This window comes from Pantherophis guttatus, chromosome 16 (genome assembly GCF_059756535.1).
Source record: "Pantherophis guttatus breed Tessera chromosome 16, ASM5975653v1, whole genome shotgun sequence".
Lineage (NCBI taxonomy): Eukaryota > Metazoa > Chordata > Lepidosauria > Squamata > Colubridae > Pantherophis > Pantherophis guttatus.
The window spans coordinates 4,841,052-4,867,494 of record NC_142078.1 but is presented as its reverse complement, the minus strand read 5'-3'; the positions used below and the strand labels follow the sequence as shown (position 1 = coordinate 4,867,494).

General features: G+C 44.4%; 1 protein-coding gene across 4 annotated transcripts in view; it reads right to left on the bottom strand.

Moving 5' to 3' along the window:
• DENND1A (DENN domain containing 1A) overlaps nt 1-26,443 on the bottom strand; it is a 266,239-nt gene that overhangs the window by 100,747 nt on the left and 139,049 nt on the right. For all 4 annotated transcript variants that reach the window (XM_087879481.1, XM_087879478.1, XM_087879480.1 and 1 more), the window contains exons 8-11: nt 25,303-25,356; nt 22,257-22,367; nt 16,126-16,226; nt 4,307-4,352 (exon numbers count right to left, since the gene is read on the bottom strand). In XM_087879481.1, the coding sequence (XP_087735607.1) occupies nt 4,307-4,352; nt 16,126-16,226; nt 22,257-22,367; nt 25,303-25,356 (312 nt within the window). The remainder of the gene's footprint in view (nt 1-4,306; nt 4,353-16,125; nt 16,227-22,256; nt 22,368-25,302; nt 25,357-26,443) is intronic.

Sequence of the window (26,443 nt, the reverse complement as noted above, 5' to 3'; positions counted from 1 at the left end):
TGGAGTCACTGAAGAGTCGGCGTGAGCTTAAATGGACTCCAGAGGATGGTAGAAGACAGGAAGGCCTGGAGGAACGGGGTCCATGGGTTCGCGATGGGTCGGACACGACTTCGCAACTAACAACAACAAATCTCAAGGGTCCTAGCTCCTTTGTAGCCTTCTCCAAAATGGTGGCCCAGGTGTGTAGAAAGTGCATCTCCTGTTAATTTTGGGGACCACGTTCTCAACAAATATGGAAGAGGTGCATGGCTGATCCACGTAGACCCTTGTTTGAAAAGTGTTTGTAACAAGGGTGGCATGATAGCAGTCTTCCAGTATTTGAGGGGCTGCCACTAAGAAGAGGAGATCAAATTATTCTCCAAAGCACCAGAAGGCAGGACAAGAAGCAATGGATGGAAACTCATCAAGGAGAGAAGCAACCTGGAATGAAGGAGAAACTTCCCAACAGTGAGGACAATTAACCAGTGGAACAGCTTGCCACCAGAAATTGTGGGTGCTCCATCACTGGAGGTTAATAAGAAGAGACTGGACAGTCACTTGTCTGCGATGGTATAGGTTCTCCTGCTTGATCAGGGGGCTGGAGTAGAAGACCTCCAAGATCCCTTCCAGCTCTAATCTATTCTACTTGTCTAGCCCTGTCAGAACATCCTTCCTGGATGCTCTCAGCTGCAAACATCTTCTAAAGCAGTGTCAGTCAGAAATGTCACAACAAGGAAAAAAAATCCTCTAAAATAAGGTTTGGAGCTCAAACCTGCTGATTCATGTCACAACCAGTTGGTCTCTCCCTTAGATGTGAATCCTCCATCAGGCTTTCAACAGGTCCTCAGGTAGGGGAAATGAAGAGAGAATCTACTGAAAGACCTTCCAAGGTCCAGGGCCGAGAAGATTTCCATCAACAAGGAAACCGTGCAAAAACCTTTACTTCTTGAGGCTCATAAAGAACCATCTGAATCAGCGGTCACCAATTGGTGCTCCGTGGACCACTGGTGGTCCATGAGAAAATTTTGGTGGTCCGCAGAAAAATTATTTGCATTTTTTTATATTGCACTAAATCAGGGATCCTCAAACTGTGGCCCCTGGGACAGATACGTGCAATGAACGTTTGTGTTGCTGCAGAGAGTCTCCCTCTTTGGGGTCTTCTTGTGTGGGTCAGAGAGGGGCAGAAATTCCGACTCGGGGTCTGCTTCAGCCTCCTGGTGTGGGGCTTTGGGCGAAGGCTGGAGGGAAGAGCCGCTGGTGGCAAAGAGCCGGAGGGCCTCGTTCCAGTGGGACTGCATCATGGCCTGGAACTGGCTGACCATCTCAGCCCGCTGAGCCTCCAGGCGCCGGTACCTGGCCTTGCACTCCCGCAGGTCTTCCCTCTGCTTGGAAAGCCTATGCTCCTAGTCCTCAGTGAGGTGCTTCTGCTGAGCCTCCTTCTCGGCCAGATCCAATTTGAACTGACCTGTTTTGCCAACTCTTTCTCGTGGTGGCTGCTTAGCTCCAGCAACTGCTTCCTGTTGGGGTCCTAAGGAGCCCAGGCGGGCAGGCGAGGAGGAGTGGCTGGCAGGGGAGGGGTGCATAGAGGCTGGTGAGGTGCCCCTCAACGTGAGTGACATCGAGTTGGCCACGCCTACCCAGTCACATGACCACATAGCCATGCCCACCCAGCGGGTCCTTAGGCAGATCGTATTAGTGGTCCGCGGGATTTAAAATTATGAATTTAGTGGTCCCTGAAGTCCGAAAGGCTGGGGACCCCTGATCTGAACAGTTTCAAATGCGACCCGGTGTGAACGGAAAAACCGATTTTGGCTCCAGCCACGAAAAAAAAAAAAAAACCCACGAAGTGAGAGGGAGGAACGGTGAGGGCGAGATGCTCTGATGATCTTATCTGCTGGCAATTTAACGGAGCTTATCCTTCTGTTTTCCGGAATTTGAATGGCTAGTGCCGTAAAAAAAAATATCTTCCATTATTCATATGACAGGAAAAAAAAAAACAAAAACCTCCTGTCTGTCTTGTGTGCGGTGCCTGACAAACTTTTCCACCTCCTTTGAAGTTGCTTTAGAGATGGCTAAATAGAAATCGTAAGCGGAATGAATGATTAGGTGATGACAGAGAACTCGGGAAGAAAGGGATCGGGGGGAAAAATTCCACTTTTGGGAAACTGGGGTGGGTTTCTAAAACAGAAACAGGTCTTTGAACAAACACATACCCCCCCACCCCCAAAATAACTTCATTTCAGTGGAGAGTTTTCCAGTCATACCAACAAGTTATGGATAGGTTTGCTATTTTAACTCTCAAGGAACATACAGCCTATCTGCATCGTACATTTTCCTGGAGTATAACAGAATAACAGAGTATGGAAGGGACCTTGGAGGTCTTCTAGTCCAACCCCCTGCTCAAGCATGAAACCCTATATCGTTTCAGACAAGTGGCTGTCCAATCTCTCCTTAAAAACTTCCAGCGTTGGAGCATTCACAACTTCTGGTGGCAAGTTGTTCCACTGGTCAATTGTTCCAACTGTCAGGAAATTCCTCCTTAGTTCTAGGTTGATTCTCTCCTGGATTAGTTTCCATCCGTTGCTTCTTGTCCTGCTTTTTGGCGCTTTGGAGAATACACTGACACCCCCCCCTCTTTCTGGCAGCCCCTCAAATACTGGAAGACAGCTATCATTAATGACTCGGATGAGGAAATAGAAGGGGAACTCATCAAATTTGCAGATGATACTTAACTGGCAGGGATGGCCAACACCCCCCAGAAGACAAGCTCAGGATCCAAAAAGATCCTGACAAACTTGTTTTATTTAGGATAACAGAGTTGGAAGGGACTTTGGAGGTCTTCTAGTCCAACCCCCTGCTTAGGCAGGAAACCCTACATCACTTCAGACAAATGGTTATCCAACATCTTCTTAAAAACTTCCAGTGTTGGAGCATTCACAACTTCTGGTGGCAAGTTGTTCCACTGGTTAATTGTTCTCACTGTCAGGAAATTCCTCCTTACTTCTAAGTTGCTTCTCTCCTTGATTAGTTTCCACCCATTGCTTCTTGTCCTGCCCTCAGGGGCTTTGGAGAATAGCTTGACTCCCTCTTCTTGGGGCAGCCCCTGAGATACTGGAAGACTGCTATCATGCAGTGATGAGTTTCAACATTTTTTACTACTGGTTCTGTGGGTGTGGCTAGGTGGGCATGGCATGGCTTGGTGGGCGTGGCAGGGGAAGGATACTGTACAATCTCCATTCCCTCCCCAATCCAGGGGAGAGTTAGTGCAAAATCCCCATTTCCTCCCGATCAGCTGAGACTTGGGAGGCAGAGAATAGACGGGGGTGGAGGCAGTCAGAATTTTTACTACCGGTTCTCCGAACTACTCAAAATTTCCACTACCGGTTCTCCAGAACTGGTCAGAACCTGCTGAATCCCACCTCTGCTATCGTGACTCCCCTAGTCCTTCTTTTCATTAAACTAGGAAGAGCCTTGGTGGCGCAGCAGACTAAGTGCTGTTAAATAACACCAGCTGCCTGCAATTACTGCAAGTTCAAATCTCACCAGGCTCAAGGTTGACTCAGCCTTCCATCCTTCCGAGGTAGGTAAAATGAGGACCCGGATTGTGGGGGCAATAAGCTGACTTTGTATAAAAAAGAACACCGCTTGGGGGGGGGGGCAAAAGCCCTACTAAGCAGGTATATACAAAAGTATGAAGGCTATTGCTTAATGCGTTGGAAGCCGCCCTGAGTCTCCGGAGAAGGGCGGCATATAAATTGAACCAATAAATAAATAAACTAGGCATATCCAGTTCCAGCAACCATTTTTCATACATTTTATCCTCCAGTCCCCTAACCATCTTGGTTGCTCTTCTCTGCATTCTTTCTAGTCTCATATATTCCCCACCCCCCTCAAATGAGAAGCCTGGATAGCTCTGCAGACTAAGCACTGTAATTTAACACCAGCTGTCTGCAATTAAAGTAAGTTCGAATCTCGCCAAGGCTCAAGGTTGACTCAGCCTTCCATCCTTTCTAAGGTAGGTGAAATGAGGACCCAGTTTGTGGGGGCAATAAGCTGACTTTGTATAAATATACAAAAGGATGAAGGCTATTGCTTAACGCATTGTAAGCCGCCCTGAGTCTCTGGAGAAGGGCGGCATATAAATCAAATTAAAAAAAAAATGCCTGAAATGGTTTACAGTTTAAGAGGGGAAAACAACAACAACATTTTTTATCTTTGGGGGTGCCTGGCAGTTACCGAAAAACTTTCTGCCAGGAACAAATTGAGAGGGGAAGTTTATGGCACACTTCAACCCGGTTTTCAGGCTGAACAGACCAAAGAGACTCACCTCTATCAGGCTCAAATGAATTCCTATGAGGTAGGGCATCGGAGCGCTGGAAGGAAAGAGAGAGAGAGAAAAAAATTGGTTGAATTTGATGACAGACAGAAACGAGAGTATTAGAAGCTAGAGTCAGTTTGACCAAAAAGATATAGCCGGCGGTGCTCACTTTACTTCTAGGCAGAATTCACTTGATTCCCAGATCCTGCAATTAGCAGATTAGCAGATGAATAGAATAACAGAATAACAGAGTTGGAAGGGACTTTGGAGGTCATCTAGTCCAACCCACATGCCCAAGCAGGAGATCGTACACCATTTCTGACAGGTGGCAGTCCAGTCTCTTCTTGAAAGCCTCCAGTGATGAAGCTCCCACAACTTCTGAAGGCAACTTCTGCTCTATTGGGTGGATTGTTTTCCCTGTCAGAAAATTTCTCCTTATTTCTAAGTTGAATCTCTCCTTGTTCAGTTTCCATCCATTATTCCTTGTCTGGCCTTTGGAGAATAGCTTGGCCCCCTTCCTCCTCTCTGTGGCAGCCCCTCAAGTATTGGAAGATGCTATCCTGTCTCCCCTGGTCCTTCTCTTCACTAGACCAGCCATGCCCAGTTCCTGCAACCGTTCATCGTATGTTTGAGCCTCCAGTCCCCTCATCATCCTGGTTGCTCTTCTCTGCACTCTTTCTAGAGTCTCAACCTCTTTTTCCCATCTTCAAAAAAGGAAAAAAAAAATAGATCCAGGAAACTACAGACCTATCAGCCTGACCTCAATACCAGGGAAGATTCTGGAAAAGATAATCAAGCAACGAATCACCGAACACCTAGAAACAAACCAAGCAATAACCAAAAGCCAACATGGGTTTGTCAAAAACAGATCATGCCAGACTAATCTTATTGCATTCTTTGACAAAGTGACAAAATTAGTGGACCAGAGGAATGCTATCGATTTAATTTACTTGGACTTTATTATTTATTTATTTTATTTTGTCGCATTTCTATGCTGCCCAACTCCCAAGGGACTCTTAGTAAAGCATTTGATAAAGTAGACCATAACCTACTACTAGATGTGGGTTAGACAGCATCACCACCAGATGGATTCGTAACTGGCTGACCAACTGCACTCAACATGTAGTCCTCAATGGAACTGCATCTACATGGAGGGAAGTATGCAGTGGAGTACCCCGAGGTTCTGTTTTAGGCCCAGGACTCTTCAACATCTTCATCAATGACTTCGACAAGGGGATAGATGGGAAACTCATCAAATTTGCAGATGACACCAAGATGGCAGGAATAGCCAACACTCCAGCAGATAGGCTCAAGATACAGAAGGATCTTGACAGACTTGAACATTGGGTGCTATCTAAGAAAATGAAATTCAAGGGTGAAAAAAAGGAAGGTTCTACATTTAGGGAGGAAAAACAAAATGCACAGGTACCATATATGTGGTATCTTGCTCAATAGTAGTAACCATGAGAGGGATCTTGGAGTCCTAGTGGACAACCACTTAGATATGAGCCAGCAATATGCAGCAGCTGCCAAAAAAGCCAACACAGTTCTGGGCTACATCAACAGAGGGATAGAATCAAGATCACGTGAAGTGTTAATACCACTTTATAAGGCCTTGGTAAGGCCACACTTGGAATATTGCATCCAGTTTTTGTTGCCACGATGTAAAGAAGATGTGGAGACTCTAGAAAGAGTGCAGGGAAGAGCAACAAAGAGGATTAGGGGACTGGAGGCTAAAACGTATGAAGAATGGTTGCAGGAACTGGGTATGTCTAGTTTGATGAAAATTAGGACCAGGGGAGATACGATAGCAGTCTTCCAATATCTCAGGGGCTGCCCCAAAGAAGAGGGAGTCAAGCTATTCTCCAAAGCACCTGAGGGCAGGACAAGAAGCAATGGGTGGAAACTCATCAAGGAGAGAAGGAAGGAAGGAAGGAAGGAAGGAAGGAAGGAAGGAAGGAAGGAAGGAAGGAAGGAAGTAAGTTAGAAACCTATCAATGCAGGAGAAGAAAGCCTTCTGGAGGCTTCACACACATCGGGAAACAATGCTCCCTTTGCTCCTTTAACTTCCTCACGACCTGCAAGTCCACGGTAAGATCTCAGCCTTGGTAAAATACTTTGCACCCATTATCCACAGGAGTTCTGGAAAAAGGAAAACAGCTAACTACGGGCCTGGAGAAGAAATTTTAAAAAAAACCGCTTTGAGAAAAGGAATCCGACAGCTCCCTTCTGCCAAGAGCCATGCGGGATTTCTATTCCTTTCTCCTGGTTTACATTCGCCTTGTCCCTTCTTCTCCCCCAGATTTTAATGATCGGCTTTCGACGGCGCCTTTCAATGTACGGCATCGTCTCAGCCCTGCCAGATCAATGGGAGCTGAGAGCGCAGTAAGCCGTTTGTTTGTTTTGCGGCACCAAAACTTCAGGCTGCTCGGAGCAAGCGGCTGACGAGAGATACGTCAGGCGCCTTCCAAACGCCACCGCCGACGTGTTCCTAATTAAGTCGATTCGGCGAAATGATGGCGATGGGGACGGCAGTGTGGAGAACACCAAGGTCTAAAACTTGGCAGGATGTCTTAAGGCCACCAAATGTCCTCGTCGGGCGAAACTCCGGCAAAGCCAGATGATCAAGAAGAGCGGGCGGGGGATCCCAGTTGTGTAAAACTTGCCATTCGTTGTAGTGTCCAGAAGAATGGCTTGTCACCAGCGGGGAAAGGAGAGGAGGGGGGCGGGCGAGAAGAAGACAGGAGAACTGTAAAACTTAATTAACTACTGGGTGTTGATCTGTCAAGTCTTCTCAATTAATCAAGGCGAGCAATTGGGGACCGCGAAATATTTAATAGGGATGTCAGAATCAAAAGCGTCTAAAATATTGCAAAACACCCCAGGGCTCGGAGGGATGGGGGAAAGAACCGAAGTGAGTCCCCAATCCCCAGTCCAGATTTTTCTGTTGACAAGGAGAGGGAATATCGGCACGGCAGAAGACAGATGTTGCTAGCATCCGTCCTGTCCCACGCGCCTGGTGTGGCAGAGAGAGCGTGGCACCGTCTCTGAAAATGCACCGAGTCTTGCACCTGATGGTTTCTGGTGTGGAATGGCATGGTTCACCACGATCAACTCACTATAGCCAACTCACCATATTCAACTCACCACAGCCAACTCACCATGGGACACTCACCCCGAGATAATTCAACAATTCAATTTCATTATTTAAAATGCAGGTAGTCCTTGACTTGTGACCACAATTGATTCCGCAATTGCTCCCCAAATCCCCAAAGTCATTACTCACTTTTTTCAGTGCCATTGTTTTTAACTTTGAAAGGTCACTCAATGAACTGTTGTAAGTCGAAGACCAGCTGTTGTTTAAATATTTTTTTAATTTTTGTCATTCACATTTAATTTGGTCCCTCCTTTGGCATCCTTTTCTTTAATGATTCGATGCCACTATTTCTTCGATATTGGTGTAACTCTTGTCCTGCAGCAGGTTGTGTTGTGGCAAATTGGCCATGATGTGTTGGCCATGGTGAGTTGGCCATGACGAATTGGCCGTGGTGAGTTGGCCATAGAGTTGGCCATGACGAGTTGGCCATGGTGAGTTGGCCATTACGAATTGGCCGTGGTGAGTTGGCCATGATGAGTTGGCCATGGTGAGTTGGCCATGGTGAGTTGGCCATGACGAATTGGCTGTGGTGAGTTGGCCATGGAGAGTTGGTCGTGATGAGTTGGCTGTGGCATGTTGGCTGTGGTGAGTTGACCATAGAGAGTTGGCCATGATGAGTTGGCTATGATGAGTTGGCCATGGTGAGTTGGCCATGACGAATTGGCCATGGTGAGTTGACCATGGAGAGTTGGTCGTGATGAGTTGGCTGTGGCATGTTGGCTGTGGCATGTTGGCCATGGCGAGTTGCCATGATGAGTTGGCTGTGGCATGTTGGCCATGATGAGTTGGCCGTGACAAGTTGGCCATGATGAGTTGCTTGTGGTGAGTTGGCCGTGACGAGTTGCCTGTGGCATGTTGGTCACAGTGAGTTGGCCATGGAGAGTTGGCCATGATGAGTTGGCTGTGCTGGTTGGCCATGACGAGTTGGCCATAACAAGTTGGCTGTGGCAAGTTGGCCATGGAGAGTTGCCGTTAGACCCCTCTGGTGCGGCTGCTCTCTAATTCTGCAACCCTCTTCCAGTGAACCTGTGCTTAGCCCCTTCAATTGTTCAAGAAATTGAGGTTCCTGCCCTGTTGAGCATCTCTTGAAGTTAGGCTTTCCAAACCTGAGACCTGATTATATTTGGCAGACGTTAGAGCTGGAGATCCCTGGCTGGCTTGCAGGTTTTGGTTGAAGCTCCATGATTTGCATTGAGGGGTTCACCTTGATTTCAAAGACTTGGTTCTGAAAACCAGCAAGCAAAAACCTGCCCCAACCAAAGCCCATCGCCCAAGACACTAGACCAGAGGTCTTCAGACTTGGCAGCTTTAAGACTTGTGGACTTCAACTTACGTTGGCTGGAGAATTCTAGGAATTGAAGTCCACAAGTCTTAAAGCTGCCAAGTTTGAAGACCTCTGCACTAGACAGCAGCCCTACTAGTTAAGACTGGAGGATTGAACTCATGCAAACTTTCTAAAGTCTGAAAATAACAACATTTGGGAACTATTTGCTGTTCTTTCCTGGCGATCCAATGTCTCCGATTATCCCAAGAGTATCAAATGACCATTAAGTGTTGGTGGGAGACTCCGAAAACGGGCGGGCTGAAAAACAGCCAAAGTCCAGTTGCAAAACAATCAGAATTTTTCCTCCCCCTCTTTGCCACCTGCTTCCTCTCTTGCGGTTCACCATCACCAGACACAACTGGATCACAGCTGCAACGTTCCCCATTCCTCCCACCCCCACCCCCAAATACCAACTCAACGTTGACATTTTAAAACTCACAAGCAAATTTAAAAAGCAGAACCTGGGAACGTAATCCCCGAACCTTCTTCCTTCGTTCCACCTCTCCAAAATCTCATCAGAAAAGGTGGAGTTCGGGGCCCGAAAAAGATTATTTATGTTTTCATTTCCAAAATTGAGCAGCTATTTTGGGGTGGGATGGGGATGTATTTATGGCACACCAACTAGGGCTAAATTGATTTATCCAGACAAGTGAACATGTGAATGTTTTTAAAATGTTATCTAATTTTAGGTTCTATTTAATTGGGCCAAACTATGTTATAATAATAATTTTAATTAGCAATTTTATGATGTTTGTGTATCTATATTTTTCTTGACTGTACACCGCCTTGAGTCCTACGGGAGAAAGGCGGTATAGAAATATAATAAATAAATAAATAAATAAATAAATAAATAAATAAATAAATAAATAAATAAATGTCGTGAACGATTACTATTCTTTTTTCCCCTTTTTTTATGAACAAAACTTTGAAAGTGAACATCAACAATTGGCATAAAATCTTTAAAGGTAAATTGATAAAGCTTAAGATTTAAAGATTTGATGAAATGGGCCTAGAGTTTAAGAAATATGGATAGAATTTTGTCCTATGAATTGAAATAAAAATAGAGTTGTGCTTAATTTGAAAATAAGATTTGTGATGATAAAATTGTAAGATAGATAATTAGATTAAGAGGTTAGAATATTTTTTAAGATTAATGTTTTGATATTGATGTTAAAAGACGTACTGAAGGGAGTTTGGGAAAGAACCAGATATCATTTGGATTTATAAATGGCTATAAAAACGAGTTAAGTTTATCTGGAAATTAAATTTGTGGTGATATAATAGAATGGTTTAGATTAAGATGTTAGAATTTATGCTAAAAAAATTTATGTTCTGATCTCTAATTTTAAAAGATGTAATGGGAAATTGTGAATGGAGCTTGTTAAAGAAATGTAAGCAGTTGTACCTATTTATGACCGGATCGAGACTTCGTTTTTGAAAGATATATTTTATGTTTATGTTTGGAAAAAAAAAAAACAACAATTGGCATAAAATCCATAAAAATACAGTATTTTCTATTCTACAATATAATCGAAGTACAAAATGATGACTCCAATTTCCTGCTTTTTGAATGGATCTCAGTTTACGATTCAATCCTCAATAGGAAATACATTTCTTTACATTTTAAATTTACTCTTTTGTACTCTGTCAGGGGGGAAAAAAAACCTACATTAACATTAACAAGTTAAACAACTTGTAAGATTTTTCAACAGTTTTAGACATATACAATCACAGTCTATCGTACCAGACAAAAAAAAGTAAACTGCAACCAAGCTTTGGAGCTATGCATCATCTCTATAGTTAATCAGAAATGACTACAATATTTTTGAAGTTTTGAATGATTACTACTCTAATTAAAATTCGGAACAGTCTACCGTAATCAGTTACGTTGGCAAAAGGGCAATTAAATTCTTCCTGCTAATTACAGCTAGGTTTTTTTGGGGCCTTGTCGTTCTGAGCTACATTCCTAAAATCAAATCATTTTGATTTTTACTGTCCCATTCTGGGGTTTTCCTGCCTTTTCCAGAAAGGATTTTGGGGACCTGGCCCATCCCGGAGAAAAAATTCTAGGTTTGTTCCCTGTGCATCTGAATGTGTTCCGTGTCCCGTCTTTTAGTTTTTTCCTTTTCGGTTTTTATTTTCCTGTTATAGGGAATCCTCAAGTTACAACAGCTCCTTTAGTGGCCGTTCGAAGTTACGATGGCACTGAAAGAAGTGACCGATGACCATTTTTCACACTTACGACCGTTTGCATGGTCAGGTGATCAAAATTAATCGGGATGCTGCAAAGGTCGTAACTGTGAAAAATGGTCATATGTCACTGCTTTCGGTCTCGTTGTAACTTTGAACGGTTCGGGGGACAATTAACCAGTGGAACAGCTGGCCTCCAGAAGTCATGGGCGCTCCATCACCGGAGGTTTTTAAGAAGAGACCGGACAGTCACTTATCTGAGATGGTATAGGTTCTCCTGCTTGAGCAGGGGGCTGGACTAGAAGACCGCCAAGGTCCCTTCAACTTCCTTTCCTTTTTCCTTCCTTCCCTCCCTCCCTCCCTTCCTTCCTCTCCCTCCCTCCCTTCCTTTCTCTCTCTTGCCCTTCATACTTTCTTTCCTTCTTTCCTTTTCCTTCTTTCTTCCCTCCCTCCCTCCCTTCCTCTTTTTCTTCCTTCCTTCCTTCCTCTCTCTCTCTTGCCCTCCCTACTTCTTTTTTTCTTTTTTTTCTTTCTTCCTTCCTTTCTTTCTCTTGCCCTTCCTACTTCTTTCTTTCCTTCTTTCCTCTGTCCCTTCCTCTTCCTTCCTTCCTTCCTTCCCTCCCTTCTCCCTCCCTTCCTTCCTTTCTCTCTTGCCCTTCCTACTTTCTTTCCTTCCTTCCTTCTTTCCTCCCTCACTCCCTTACTCTCTTTCTTCCTTCCTTCCCTCTTTCTCTTGCCCTCCCTACTTCTTTTTCTTCCTTCCTTCCTTCCCTCCCTCCACCCCTTCTCTCTTCCTTCCTTCTTTTCTCTCTCTTGCCCTTTCTACTTTCTTTCCTTCTTTCCTTTTCCTTCTTTCCTCCCTCCCTTCCTCTTTTTCTTCCTTCCTTCCTCTCTTTCTCTTGCCCTCCCTACTTTTTTTTTTTCTTTCTTTCTTTTCTTTCTTTCTCCTTCCTTTGTCTCTCTTGCCCTTCCTACTTCTTTCTTTCCTTCTTTCCTCCCTCCCTCCCTCCCTTCCTTCCTTCCCTCTCTCTCTCTTGCCCTCCCTACTTCTTTTCCTTTCTTTTTCTTTCTTTCTTCCTTCCTTCCTTTCTCTTGCCCTTCCTACTTCTTTCTTTCCTTCTTTCCTTCTTTCCTCTGTCCCTTCCCCTTCCTTCCTTCCTTCCTTCCTTCCTTCCTTCCTTCCTTCCTTCCTTCCTTCCTTCCTTCCTTCCTGAAATGGTATAGTTTCTCCTGGTTGAGCAGGGGGCTGGACTAGAAGACCTCCAAGGTCCCTTCCAGCTCCATTCTACTTTTTTTTTTTTTAAAGCAAGCTTAATGAACTGTTGTAAGTGGAGAGCTACTTGCAAACGAAATAAATCCGTGGGAGAGTCTCTCTCCATGCCAAAAACATGGGACCGGTGTCTTCTGATGTGCCTTCTCTGTCTTCAAAGCCCCCTCCGCGTGGCAGGGCCTCGACCCAGCAGCTCCTAGGCCTTGAAGACCTGAAGACTCCAGCGATCGGGGAGCTCCTTCTCCTCCTTGCGTTAATTATGACTGCACAACCACATCCCATTAGGCCAGGAAAAGCCCACGCTGGTCTCGCAAATGACTGGGAATCTGCCTTTCCTGCCGGCAGAGCCGAGATGCTTTCTTTCTTTCTTTCTTTCTTTCTTTCTCTCTCTCTCTCTCTTCCCCTCCTGATCTCTCCAACCGAGAGAAGGTACTTAGCCTTTAAATCATCTTCCGCCCGAACAAAACGCCTTGAAATTTACATGCTTCCAGCAAGTCCAGGCACTCCACTTCCAACGCTAGTTAGATGCCTGCTGCTTCCTCGTGTTGGAAGGCCCTGGAGATCCGTTCTCATCCACCACCCACCACCCTATGTGCCAGTTCCCCCCCCACTTTTTTTAAAAAAAAATTCAAAAGCTGGCGAATGGATTAGCTACCCGACGAGATGCCACTTTCCCCGGTCTTGGGCGATAACGAATGGAAGCCACTTTGAAGAGGAGAACGGCGAGGTGTTCTCGGAGAAGAAGGGGGTCCCCCTTGGCAGCCTCCATCCTCCCCGTATTTCTCTTAAAAGGATCCCCCCCCTCCGAGATGTTGAAATCTTCAGCCCCCCCCTTTTGTGCCATAATGTCCGACCGGAGGTGGGGGCACAAGGAAGGAGCAGAAAACTGGAATTTAGTGAGATGTGGTGAAGGCATCAGACCAGCTTTACCCTCAACTACAGAAGACCAGCCTTACGCTGCTCTTTTCTGCACTCTTTCCAGAGTCTCGACATTATTTTTTTAAAGAAAAATGGTGTTGAGATTCTGGAAAGAGTGCAGAGAAGAGCAGCTAAGATGATTAGGGGCCTGGAGGCTCAAACATATGAAGAACGGTTGTAGGAATTGGGTATGTCTTAAGAAAACTAAGATCGTGGCACCCAGCCCTCTCAATTCCTGGAAAATAGATGGGGAAGAAATGGAGGCAGTGACAGATTTCATCTTCCTGGGCTCCAAGATCACCGCAGACGGGGATTGCAGCCAAGAAATGAAAAGACGCTTGCTCCTGGGGAGGAAAGCCATGGCAAAGCTAGACAGCGTACTAAAAAGCAGAGACATTACCCTGCCAACAAAAGGGCGTATAGTCCAGGCGATGGTTTTCCCAGCTGCAATGTCTGGCTGTGAATGTTGGACCATAAGGAAGGTTGAGGGCCACAGAATGGAGGCCTCTGAACTCTGGTGTTAGAGAAGACTCCTGCGAGTCCCTTGGACTGCAAGGCCATCCAACCGGTCAGTCCTAGAGGAAATCCACCTCGACTGCTCTTTAGAAGGCCAGATCCTGAAGAGGAAACTCAAATCCTTTGGCCACCTAAGGAGAAGGAAGGACTCCCTGGAGAAGAGCCTAATGCTGGGAACGATGGAGGGCAAAAGAAGAAGGGGACGGCAGAGAACGAGGTGGCTGGATGGAGTCACTGAAGCAGTCGGCGTGAGCTTCAATGGACTCCAGAGGATGGTAGAGGACAGGAAGGCCTGGAGAAACGTTGTCCATGGGGTCACGATGGGATGGACACAACTTCACAACTAACAACAACAATAGATATATGATAGATAGATAGATAGATAGATAGATAGATAGATAGATAGATAGATAGATAGATAGATCCAAGGGACTTCTGCGAGTCCTTTGGACTGCAAGGTGATCCAACTGATCAGTCTTATAGGAGATCAACCCTGACTGCTCTTTAGAAGGCCAGATCCTGAAGAGGAAACTCAAATCCTTTGGCCACCTAATGAGAAGGAAGGACTCCCTGGAGAAGAACCTAATGCTGGGAACGATGGAGGGCAAAAGAAGAAGGGGACGGCAGAGAACGAGGTGGCTGGATGGAGTCACTGAAGCAGTCGGTGTGAGCTTAAATGGATTCCAGAGGATGGCAGAGGACAGGAAGGCCTGGAGGAACGTTGTCCATGGGGTCACGATGGGTCGGACACGACTTCGCAACTAACAACAACAACAAAAGAAGAACTAATGGAGACACAATAGTAATCTTCCAATATTTGAGGGGCTCCTACAAAGACGAGGGGATCAAACTATTTTCCAAAGCGCCCGAAAGCAGGACAAGCAGCAGTGAATGGAAGCAGCTTAGAACTAAGGTGGAATTTCCTAACGGTGAGAACAATTAACTAGTGGAATGGATTGTCTTCTGAAGTTGTGGTTACTCCAACAATGGAGGGTTTTAAGAAGAGAGTGGACAATCCCTTATCTGAAATGGGATAGGGCCTCCTGCTTGATCGGGGGGTTGGACTAGAAGACCTCCAAGGTCCCTTTTCCGGCTCTGTTATTCTGCTTCTTCCTCGCCAAGCCTACCTCATTGAATTCTGTGCACAAAAATGGGGGAAAGGAAAACAATCGGTGCCACTTTGAGCTCCTGAAGGAAAGGGAGGACCTGCATCTTTGGACAACAAGGCATCATATGCATGCCAACTTCAGATGTCCGGTTGTGTTGAACTTCAGCTTCCAGAGTCTCCAGCCAACAGATATTAGTTGGAGACAGTGGTGGAATTCAATTTTTTTTTACTACCGGTTCGGTGGGTGTGGCTTGGTGGACGTGGTGTGGCTTGGTGGGCGTGGCAGGGGAAGGATACTGCAATATCTCCATTTCCACCCCACTCCAGGAGAAGGATAATGCAAAATCTCCATTCCCACCCCACTCCAGGGGAAGGATACTGCAAAATCCCCATTCCCACCCCACTCCAGGGGAAGGATATTGCAAAATCCCCATTCCCACCCCACTCTAGGGCCAGCCAGAGGTGATATTTGCCGGTTCTCCGAAGTACTCAAAATTTCCGCTACCGGTTCTCCAGAACCTGTCAGAACCTGCTGGATTTCACCCCTGGTTGGAGACCTGAAAGATCTAGAAGGAGAACGGCTATCAAGCTGTAACAATGGACACACACCAATGTCCAGGGATTGGATATTTCTGTTATATATTCCTTTATTTATCCTCCTGGCTGAGAGGCAAGGATTTGGGAAAATGGACATTTTGGTCCAGTTCCACAAAGCTGTTCTTTTCTTCCAAAAACTTTCCAAGGGAAAAGAAAGACCAGGGTTCAAAAGATCCAGGAAGATCCATCTGATACCAATAAAGGAGAATATTTCTCGCTTTATTGTGGTTGGCAGAATGCCCAGAAGCAATTTGCAGGAAGCTGATAAGATAAGCAAGACAAGACACGAAGGTTGTTCCCTGCAAATTGCTTCAGTCAACATTCCTCCTTAAATAGGCTAAGGGAGTGGCCAATTAGCCCCAAGCCTTACTCTCGAGGAGACCTCTTCCTGAGGAGCCACTCCTGCCTTTTGGCAGCTCTGCGCGCCCGTGTATTGAGAAGAGGCTCCTCCTCTTCTTCCTCTTCACTTATGGGAGCTTCTGGAGGTTCAGAAGAGCCTGGCTGAATCCTCGCCTCTGGCACCACATCTTCTCCAGCCTCCTCATTGTCTGACTCGAGTGCCAGCTGCACAGGCTGCTGGCGCAGCACCACACCAGCCTCCTCGCTGTCGGAATCAATTACTAGCTGCACAGGCCGCTGACGGGCCACAACAATAGGAGACCTTTCAGAAAACTTACGCGGGTCTTGAAATCATTTCAACCCCTAAGAAAGATCGGAAAGATCCCTAAGAAAAGGCACATATGCTTACCAGCAGTAGTCCAAGAGATGAGGAGGGAGGACCGGGATGTAAACGTGTTGCCAAAACATTGGGTAAAGCAAGGAGGCCGAGCCGTGGACGCAGGCAGTTAACTGAAAGCACAGAAATGACAAAATATCAGCTCACCTGGCCAAAACAGGTAAAACCCCAAGATTATCTCAATACAACTCTTATGTGACCTCCAGATGGAGGATGATAACTGGGGTCCAGCACTTTTGGAAAAGGTGATTTTTTCAGAATGGGGTTGGAAATTGTAGGGCTGTGATGGCAAACACGCGGAGCCATATCAGTGGGCACGCGAGCGTTGCCCTAGCTCAGGTCCCGCGCGCATGTGCGCTCTGGCCAGCTGATTTTCGGGTTGGGAATCAGCTGTTTCTGGCCTCTGGAGGGCCTCCAGGGGGGTGGGGAAGACTGTTTTCGCCATCCCCAGGCTCCTAGAAAGGCTCTGGAGCCTGGGGAGAGCGAAAAACGGGCCTTCCAGTCCCACCGGAAGTCGGTAAATGGGCTGTTTCTGGCCTCCGGAAGGCTTCCGGCAGGGTGGGGAAGGCCATTTTTGCCCTCCCCAGGCTCCTAGAAAGCCTCTGGAGCCTGGGGAGGGCAAAAAACGGGCCTACCGGGCACACCGTGCCATCGCGTGCCAAAAGTGGGGGGAGATTGGGGGGGTGTGGGCACACGCGCAAATAACGCCCTGCATTCCCCCTGCTTTTGGCACGCAGTGGCAAAAAGGTTAGCTGTCATTGTTGTGGGGGATTATAAAATACACTAGAATTCTTTATTGGCCAAGTATGACTGGACACACAAGAAATTTGTCTCTAGTGGAGAAGCCCTCAGTGTATGTATACGCAACAAGGAATCAATCATGATCACAATCATAAAATGCAACCATCAATCACAAGGTACAACACTCAGGGACTAAATAGTAGAGGACAGTGATGGTGAACCTATGGCACATGTGCTGGAAGTGGCACGCAGAGCCATCTCTCTGGGCATGTCAGCCGTCGCCTGTTGCTATTCCGGGTTCTGGCGCGCTGGTCTTTGTGCACGAGGGAGCGCTGGAAACCGGAAGAACAGTTCTCTGGCATGCATGCATGCGTGTACCGGGAAGCTGAGCTTCCGGTTTCCAGCACACGCATGCATTCTGGCCAGCAGATCTGTCCACGCGCATGCATGCCAGAAACTGGAAGATCAGATGACTGGCTGGGTAGGCGTGGCTAGGGGGAGTCATGTGACTGGTGGAAGTGAGTGACACCGAGTTGGCCACACCCACCCAGGTTTTGTGGCTCCCGGTGTTTTCTTTTCTGTGGGAAACGGGTCCAAATGGCTCTTTGAGTATTTAAGGTTGCAGACCCCTGGTATAAAACAATTGGATTTACTATTTTTATATGAAAGGAATGATTGTAACACCACATAATTAATTGATTTGTATTAAGATGTTGGATATTGAAACAGCTGACAATGGAAAACATTAGTGATTATATTAAAGGAATATAAGGGAATGCTAGGAATTATATTTGTGAGATTTTAAATTAGGGGTTTAATGTAGAGATGAAGGGGAAAATTTAATTTGGTTAAGGTTAGAGGTTAGGATGAAGGGTAATATCGGTTTAAAAAAAAATAGAGAGAAAAAAATATTATGGCAAAAAGGGAATATATAAATTGTAAATTTAGTTGAAATGACTAAAAACTGTTTAAATTTGTGAACCGGCAAATACTCTCTTCAGAAAAAACACATTGTGTGTTTGTTTGTTTGTGTAAAAAAATAAAAAATAACTTTTTTTTTTAATTAAAAAAAAAGATGTTTTGTTCCGCAGGACGTTGGCCAAATTTGGTATGTTTGAAAGAAGTTAGCCAAAAGTCCTGAAATGGAGCTCGGGACTTGGGAGAATCCAATGCAGGAAAACAGCCATTAAATAAACGCTCTAAAAATAACATATATATATATATATATATTTTGGGGGTCATTTGCTGCTTCAACAACAGATGCTTCCCCTGTCGTGCCCTCCCGTCTTCTCAACAATTACACCCAAGGAAAAGAGGGACGAGGCAAAGATAGTCCCTTTGTGATTGAAAGAGAAACTTTTTAATGCAAAAACCAGAATTTTATTCTATATAATACTGTCGTTGTGCTCCTAATTTGGAATTCCTGCCTGAATTATAAGAATTTCTAAGTACACTGCGTGGGTGTAAATGTGTGGATCGAATTTTTGTTTTTTTTGCCTGCTAAACTTTTTTTTTTCTCTAAATGCCTTTCTACGAAGAAAAAACATTCCTTAATAGCAGTTCTTAATAATCTTCCCCTGAAGAACAAGAGGCTTAGCTATGTAAATGCTCTAGTTAGGGGGGGAAAAAAACAACAACGGAGCATGAATGAAAACATGGGATCAATTGGCTAATTGCCCACGTGTGAACGTATTTCAAAATTCAACCTCATCCATCCGCCCCTGGCTCCTTTGTGACAATAAATACGGGTTTATTGAACATACTAGAAAATTAATTCCTTTTTTTTTGCTTTGTTTGGAATGGCAGGCAGGGTTAGCGTAAAAGGGGGAAAAATATTTTTCACTGCTGGTTTTGCTAGAAGTCAGTGCAATTAATACTATTGGGTGTATACATAATTTTGTATTTATTTATTTATTTTGTCATGTTCATTTAGCGTATATTGGTGGTGGTGACCCTTTGAGAGCTGCATGCAATGAAATTTCATTTTAAGGTATGACAAATAGGGTACATTCAAAGTGACAATCATTATTCTATTCTATTCTATTCCTTGTTTTTTCTAATTCTATTCTATTCTTATTCTTATTTTTAGTTATTCTCTTCTGTTCTTATTCTATTCTTATTTGTTCTTATTCTATTCAATTATTATTTTTTCTTATTCTATTCTAGTCTTAGTCTTATTTTTTCTTATTCTATTCTATTCTTATTTTTTCTTATTCTATTCTAGTCTTATTCTTATTCTATTCTATTTTATTCTATTCTTATTTTTTCTTATTCTATTCTTATTTTTTCTTATTCTATTCTAATTATTTTTTCTTATTCTATTCTATTCTTATTCTATTTTATTCTATTCTTATTTTTTCTTATTTTATTCTTACTTTTTCTTATTCTATTCTTACTTTTTCTTATCCTATTCTTATTTGTTCTTATTCTATTCTATTATTATTTTTTCTTATTCTATTCTAGTCTTAGTCTTATTTTTTCTTATTCTATTCTATTCTTATTTTTCCTTATTCTATTCTTATTTTTTCTTATTCTGTTCTATTCTTATTATTTTTTCTTATTCTATTCTAGTCTTAGTCTTATTTTTTCTTATTCTATTCTATTCTTATTCTATTTTATTCTATTCTTATTTTTTCTTATTCTATTCTTACTTTTTCTTATTCTATTTTTACTTTTTCTTATTCTATTCTTATTTTTTCTTATTCTATTCTTATTATTTTTTCTTATTCTATTCTTACTTTTTCTTATTCTATTCTTATTTTTTCTTATTCTATTCTATTCTTCGTCTTGTTTTTTCTTATTCTATTCTTATTTTTTCTTATTCTATTCTTATTTTTTCTTATTCTATTCTATTCTATTCTATTCTATTCTATTCTATTCTATTCTATTCTATTCTATTCTCAAAATCAGGATGCGGCGTCTCTCCAAAATCCAGACAACAGTATATGACTAAGTCAACAGCATTAGTGAGGGGAAAATAAATTAATTTGCCATTTATCCACAGGAAAGCAAAATGAAATGAAATGAACAAACAGCCTCCATCCCCAATCAATACCTATTTACTGAGCCAAACAGCTAGGAAAGCTTAACATTTTCTTTTTTTAAAAAAAAAAGACAAATAACCAAGAAGCAACCTATCGCTACTGCTAAAAACCTTACAAAGTATAGATCGAAACACTGAACTGGAACATTGTGGAGAGTAAAGCAAAGTCCTTTATGTATACATATATATATTAGTAATACAAGGAGAACGGGCTTAAGTGAGCCGTGGCTTTCATCTCTGAGGCCCTTGATGGACTCTAAGTAGCATTAATCCGGAATCCTTATCAAAGAAAATTGCGGAAAACTGAGTTTCTTATCGTGCCCCATTTGAGTTCGCCGAGAGGTCAGGAGGTGATCCATCTGAAAGCATCGTTTATCCATCCTTTTCTTCTTCTTCTTTTTTTTTTTGCTTCCAGACAACAAGCAAACAACAAATCTATCCTTCCATGCGGGCGTACAAAAACAACTGTGTCAATGTTTTTCCGAAGCACCGACCTCAAGAAAGAAAAGTTTGCACTTTTCATGCAAAAGAAAGGAGTCAAAATTCAAGCTTCCCTGAGCAGATGTTATTATCGTAGGCTGCAGGTGTGGCCTTACTAATCCTGGTCCCTGACTTCTTGCACCTGGTACACGTGTAACACGGGTGAAATGCACTTAGCTTATTTATCGGAATATAAGACGCACCTTTTTCCCCCCAAAAAGAGGGTGAAAATCTGGGTGCGTCTTATACTCCAAATGTAGCTCCATCCAGCTTCTCAAACAGAGGTTTCAGAGGCTGAAAAAAGTATCAGAAACGAAGCTTCAGAAAAGAAGCCCCCAAACAGAGCTTCAGAAAAGAAGCCCCCAAACAGAGCTTCAGAAAAAAGCCTCCAAAATGAGCTTCAGAAAAGAAGCCCCCAAACAGAGCTTCAGAAAAAAGCCCCCAAAACAGAGCTTCAGAAAAAAGCCCCCAAAACAGAGCTTCAGAAAAAAAGCCCCCAAATAGAACTTCAGAAAAAAAGCCCCCAAAATGAGCTTCAGAAAAAAGCCTCCAAAATGAGCTTCAGAAAAAAGCCTCCAAACAGAGCTTCAGAAAAGAAGCCCCCAAACAGAGCTTCAGAAAAGAAGCCCCCAAACAGAGCTTCAGTAAAAAAGCCCCCAAACAGAGCTTCAGAAAAAAGCCTCCAAACTGAGCTTCAGAAAAAAGCCTCCAAAATGAGCTTCAGAAAAGAAGCCCCCAAACAGAGCTTCAGAAAAGAAGCCCCCAAACAGAGCTTCAGAAAAAAGCCTCCAAACTGAGCTTCAGAAAAAAGCCTCCAAAATGAGCTTCAGAAAAGAAGCCCCCAAACAGAGCTTCAGAAAAGAAGCCCCCAAACAGAGCTTCAGAAAAGAAACCCTCAAACAGAGCTTCAAAAAAAGCCCCCAAACAGAGCTTCAGAAAAAAGCCTCCAAAATGAGCTTCAGAAAAAAGCCTCCAAAATGAGCTTCAGAAAAAAGCCTCCATACAGAGCTTCAGAAAAGAAGCCCCCAAACAGAGCTTCAGAAAAAAGCCCCCAAAACAGAGCTTCAGAAAAGAAGCCCCAAAACAGAGCTTCAGAAAAGAAGCCCCCAAACTGAGCTTCAGAAAAGAAGCCCCCAAACAGAGCTTCAGAAAAGAAGCCCCCAAACAGAGCTTCAGAAAAGAAGCCCCCAAACACAGCTTCAGAAAAGAAGCCCCCAAACACAGCTTCAGAAAAGAAGCCCCCAAACAGACCTTCAGAGGCTTTTTTTTTCTGAAGCTCTGTTTCGGAGGCTTTCAGAAGTAGAAAAAAAAGCAAAAAAAAAAGCAAGGCACAGAGCTTACAACCAAGGAACCTGTTGCTAAAATTCACCTCTGAGAACAGCTGATTGGGGGTATTCCGGGAGGCCGATCCACCTGCCAATCAGCTTTTTTTCTTATTTTCCTCCCCAAAAACTAAGGTGCGTCTTATACTCCGGTGCGTCTTATACTCCGAAAAATACGGTACCTTCCCTACTGGTTTGTGCATGCTTCGTTCGTACGCACCGTTGTACGCACATGTATAAAGCCTTCTGCACATGCGCAGAGGCTGAAGAACGGCGCAAAAAAAGGGCCGTCATGACGTCCGCGTGGGTGGGCGGAGCTTCACTACCGTATCGCGCAATCCGTTAGGAACCAGCTGAATTTCACCCCCGCCGTGTAAGAATCCACCAGATTCATCCTCGGTTAGTCCATAAGGGTTGTGGCTCCAGGAGGCAGGGCTGATCAAACTTCTAACAAGATTGGATTCGCCCATTAGGCACCACTGCTACCACCTCCACCAGAAACTCAGACTGAAAGGAAAGTTAAGCCTAAATTACTTTTCATTACTTTTCCAACTTACCGTGCTCAATTTACTGCAGCAGATGAGAATGCGGCGTTCGTAGAGCATGCTGGCGTACAAATGCAACATGTTGTTGACGTCCACGGCTACAAAATACTCGGTCAGATTTCTCTAGGAAGGAAAAGAAGCGAAGGATGTTTAGGAAATTGTCTTCCAGCCAACTCCACAGTAGTTACTCTCAAGCTAGCATCTACGGCAGGAGAGAAACCTTAATCAATCCATTCAAAACAGAGCTTGGAGCCTTCTAGTCAAGACCTCTGCTCAAGCAGGAGAACCTAGATCCGTGATGGTGAACCTATGGCACACGTGCCACAGGTGGCACACAGAGCCATATTGCTGGGCACGCAAGCTCAACTCTGGTGTACATGCGTGTCCCAGCCAGCTGATTTTCAGGCCTTCTCGGCCCACCGGAACTTGGGAAACAGGCTGTTTCTGGCCTCTGGAAGGCCTCCGGGGTGTGTGTGGGGAAGGCCATTTTCACCCTCCCCAGGCTCCTAGAAAGGCTCTGGAGCCTGGGGAGGGCGAAAAACAAGCCTACCGGGCCCACCGTGCCAAAAGCGGGGGGAGCGGGGCGGGAGGGGTCACGCGCATGCACCAGGGGACGGGACGCATAGAATTATGGGTGTGGGCACACTCTTCTCACTTTTGGTACGCGATGGCAGAAAGGTTAGCCCTCAGTGCTCTAGATTATTCCGGACAAATCGTTGTCCAGTCTTTTCTTAAAAACCTCCGGTGAGGGAACATCCACAACTTCTGGAGAAAATTCTGTTTCTCCAGAAGTTGTGGAGAAACAGCTGTTAGAATTTTCTCCTTAATATAATAATAATCAGAATAGAGCCGGAAGGGACTTTGGAGGTCTTCTAGTCCAACCCCCTCAAGCAGGAGACCCTATACCATTTCAGACAAGTGACTGTCGTGTCTTTCCTAAAAAAACTCATCTCATGTCTCATCTGTCAGCATTCTGATGCTGCCATAAAAAGGAGAAGACGAGGCTTGACTTTTCACCTACTTATTTTCTCTGTAGATAATATCCCCTAGGAGATGGGATGGGAGGGGGGGGACATTCCTGTGGGTTGAGGTCAGAAGCTAGGGTGACTGACTTGGAAGATGGCCAATGAGAAGATGAGAATTGGGGAACGGAAAGGGAAGGGTTTGGGGGTCAGAGGGTTAGTATCGGCTACGACGAAGTCGGGGCCAGATCTGTCGTACTCAATAAATGGAATACTTCAGCAAAGATTAATTGTTTGGGAGTGCAATTTATTTGAGATGACATTGAAACCTGACATCATCTCAGTTTGATATCCAGCCTTAACCTTCTCACAATTTGTGATGTTTCCTCACCACACCAAGACCAGAATAACCAGAGTTGGAAGGGACCTCGGAGGTCTTCTAGTCCAACCCTCTACTCAAGCAGGAGAACCTACACCATTTTCGACAAATGGTGGTCCAGTCCCTTGCTAAAAGCATCCAGTGTTGGGAGCACCCACAACTTCTGGTGGCAAGCTGTTCCACTGGTTAATTGTCCTCACTGTTAGGAAGTTTCTCCTTAATTCCAGGTTGCCTCTCTCTTTGTTTAGTTTCCGTCCGTTGCTTCTTGCCTTTGGAAAATAAGTTCTTTTTGGCAGTCCCTCAAATACTGGAATACTGATATCACATCACCCCTAGTCCAGTTTTTTCTCTGGACTGGCCTAAATAATGGATTAAAGACCTTGCAACGTGGAAAATGACCTGTCTAACCTTAATTCAACCCTGTCTAATTCTTAATTCAAGGATCCATATTTTATGACCTTCCTTTGAGGATTCTGCAGGACTTTTCGGCTCATAAAAACACACTCTCTTCCACAAGGCAGACAGAGTGATTTTTATTTTATTTTTTATTTTATTTTATTTTGAATTTGTATACCGCCCTTCTCCCTGAGGACTTAGGGCGGTGAACAGCCAAGTAAAAACATCAAATACAAATATTAAAATACAGTTAAAATATACATATATAAATTTGGCCCCATTAATTAAAAACAATAAACATTTATTTAAGAACTTGAGTGTGCCAGGGTGAGGACCATGGACAGCGTCTAACACCCTCCATAGCTCCTTCTTGGTTTCAGTCAAGGCTTGGTGGGCAGCTAAGAGGAAGAACCATCCAGTAGAAGGGGCTAGGAGAATAACGTAGACTTTTGTTTTAAAATAAACCTGTTCAACTGGCATGCAGTCCCTCCCTCCCTGTGGTTCCTACTCCATCTGTGCTGATTAGCAAGATATTTGTGTCTAAACAGAAACTGTTTAGAAGTAGTGGCCACTTCCTGCCACCGTGGTACGGCTGCAACAAGCAGAGATAACTTGGCAAGCTTCTCTCACTCTTAAAAAAAAAAGGGCAATCTTCGTGCTACCCAGATGCTAAATTCAATCAACCAAAAGAGCAACCGGAAGGGACCTCGGAGGTCTTCTAGTCCAACCCCCTGCTGAAGTAGGAGACCCTACCCAATTAGCTGTCCCAAACTCTTAAAGGCAAAGGTAAAGGTTCCCCTTGCACATGTGTGCTAGCCGTTCCTGACTCTAGGGGGCGGTGCTCATCTCTGTTTCAAAGCCAAAGAGCCGGCGCTGTCCGGAGACGTCTCCGTGGTCATGTGGCCGGCATGACTCAACGCCAAAGGCGCACGGAACGCTGTTACCTTCCCACCAAAGGTGGTCCCTATTTTTTCTACTTGCATTTTTTACCTGCTTTCGAACAGAAGCTGGGACAAGTCACGGGAGCTCACCCCATTCTGCGGCGCTAGGGATTCGAACCGCTGAACTGCCGACCTTTCGGTCGACAAGCTCAGCGTCTTAGCCACTGAGCCACCGCGTCCCAAACTCTTGCATATGCTTATTTGAGATCCAAACTAAAACTGGACAGGCAAGCCTCCAATTCTGATCTCCAAGCACTTCCATAAATCTTGATTTCTCCCGACATTTTTCCCCCCTCCCTTATTCCTAATGTATGATTTCTGGAATCCCATATAGGGTTGCATTGTTTACGAAGAGTGACACACTCACAGCAGAGACTTACATTTTCGGGGATGCTGGGAAGTTCCCTGGTGTCGGGCACCGTAAAGTAAGAATGCTGAAGGAGAAAGGAGAGAGAGAGAGAGAGAGAGAAAATGCACCTCAAATTACCATTTATTTTGACATATTTACGCCCTACTGTACTGATTCTCAAACTTGATAACTTGATTATGCGAGGACATCAAGTCCCAGAATGCACACCCTGTTAATTTCTATACATTGCCAGGATGGAGGAGCCTTGATCTACTGCTTGGAAAAACAAGAACTCCAACATATACAGTACCACTGATGCCACAAACACAATGGAACACAACTCGACAATCCAAAATACAGCGACAGACAATTCATTAAATGCATTGTGAGCCGCCCTGAGTCTTCAGAGAGGGGCGGCATACAAATTGAATTAGTAAATAAATAATAAATTAATTAATAATTAGAATAGAGCTGGAAGGGCCCTTGAAGTTCTCCTAATCCAACTGGACTTTCTGGTTTTTCTTGGAAGATGTTTCGCTTCTCATCCAAGATGCTTCTTCAGCTCTGACTGGATGGTGGGGAATGGAAGGATTAATATAGATTATCCTCTGATTTAGAATAGAGGTGGAAGGGACCTTGGAGGTCTTCTAGTCCAACCCCCTGATCAAGCAGGAGAACTTAGACCATTTCAGACAAATGACTGTCCAGTCTCTTCTTAGGAACCTCCAGTGATGGAGCGCATACAACTTCTGGTGGCGAGCTGTTCCACTGGTTAATTTGTCTCACCGCTAGGAAGTTTCTCCTTAATTCCAGGTTGCTTCTCTCCTTGATGATCCCAAAAGTGTTTTTTTTTCAAGAGGCAACTGGACTTTCTGTTTTTTCTTTGAAGACGTTTCGCTTCTCATCTTCTTCAGCTCTTCTTCAGAAGCTTCTTGGATGAGAAGCGAAACGTCTTCAAAGAAAAAACAGAAAGTCCAGAAAGCACTTTTGGGACAACCATGTCCTGGAGGGCTGAGAATCTACATAGACTCTCCTTGATTAGTTTCCAGCTATTGTTTTTTGTGTTCCTTCTGGTGCTTTGGAAAATAAATTGACCTCCCTCTTCTCTTTAGGAGCCTGTCAAATACCGGAATGCTACTATCATGTCCCCACTACTCTTTCTCTTCTCTAGA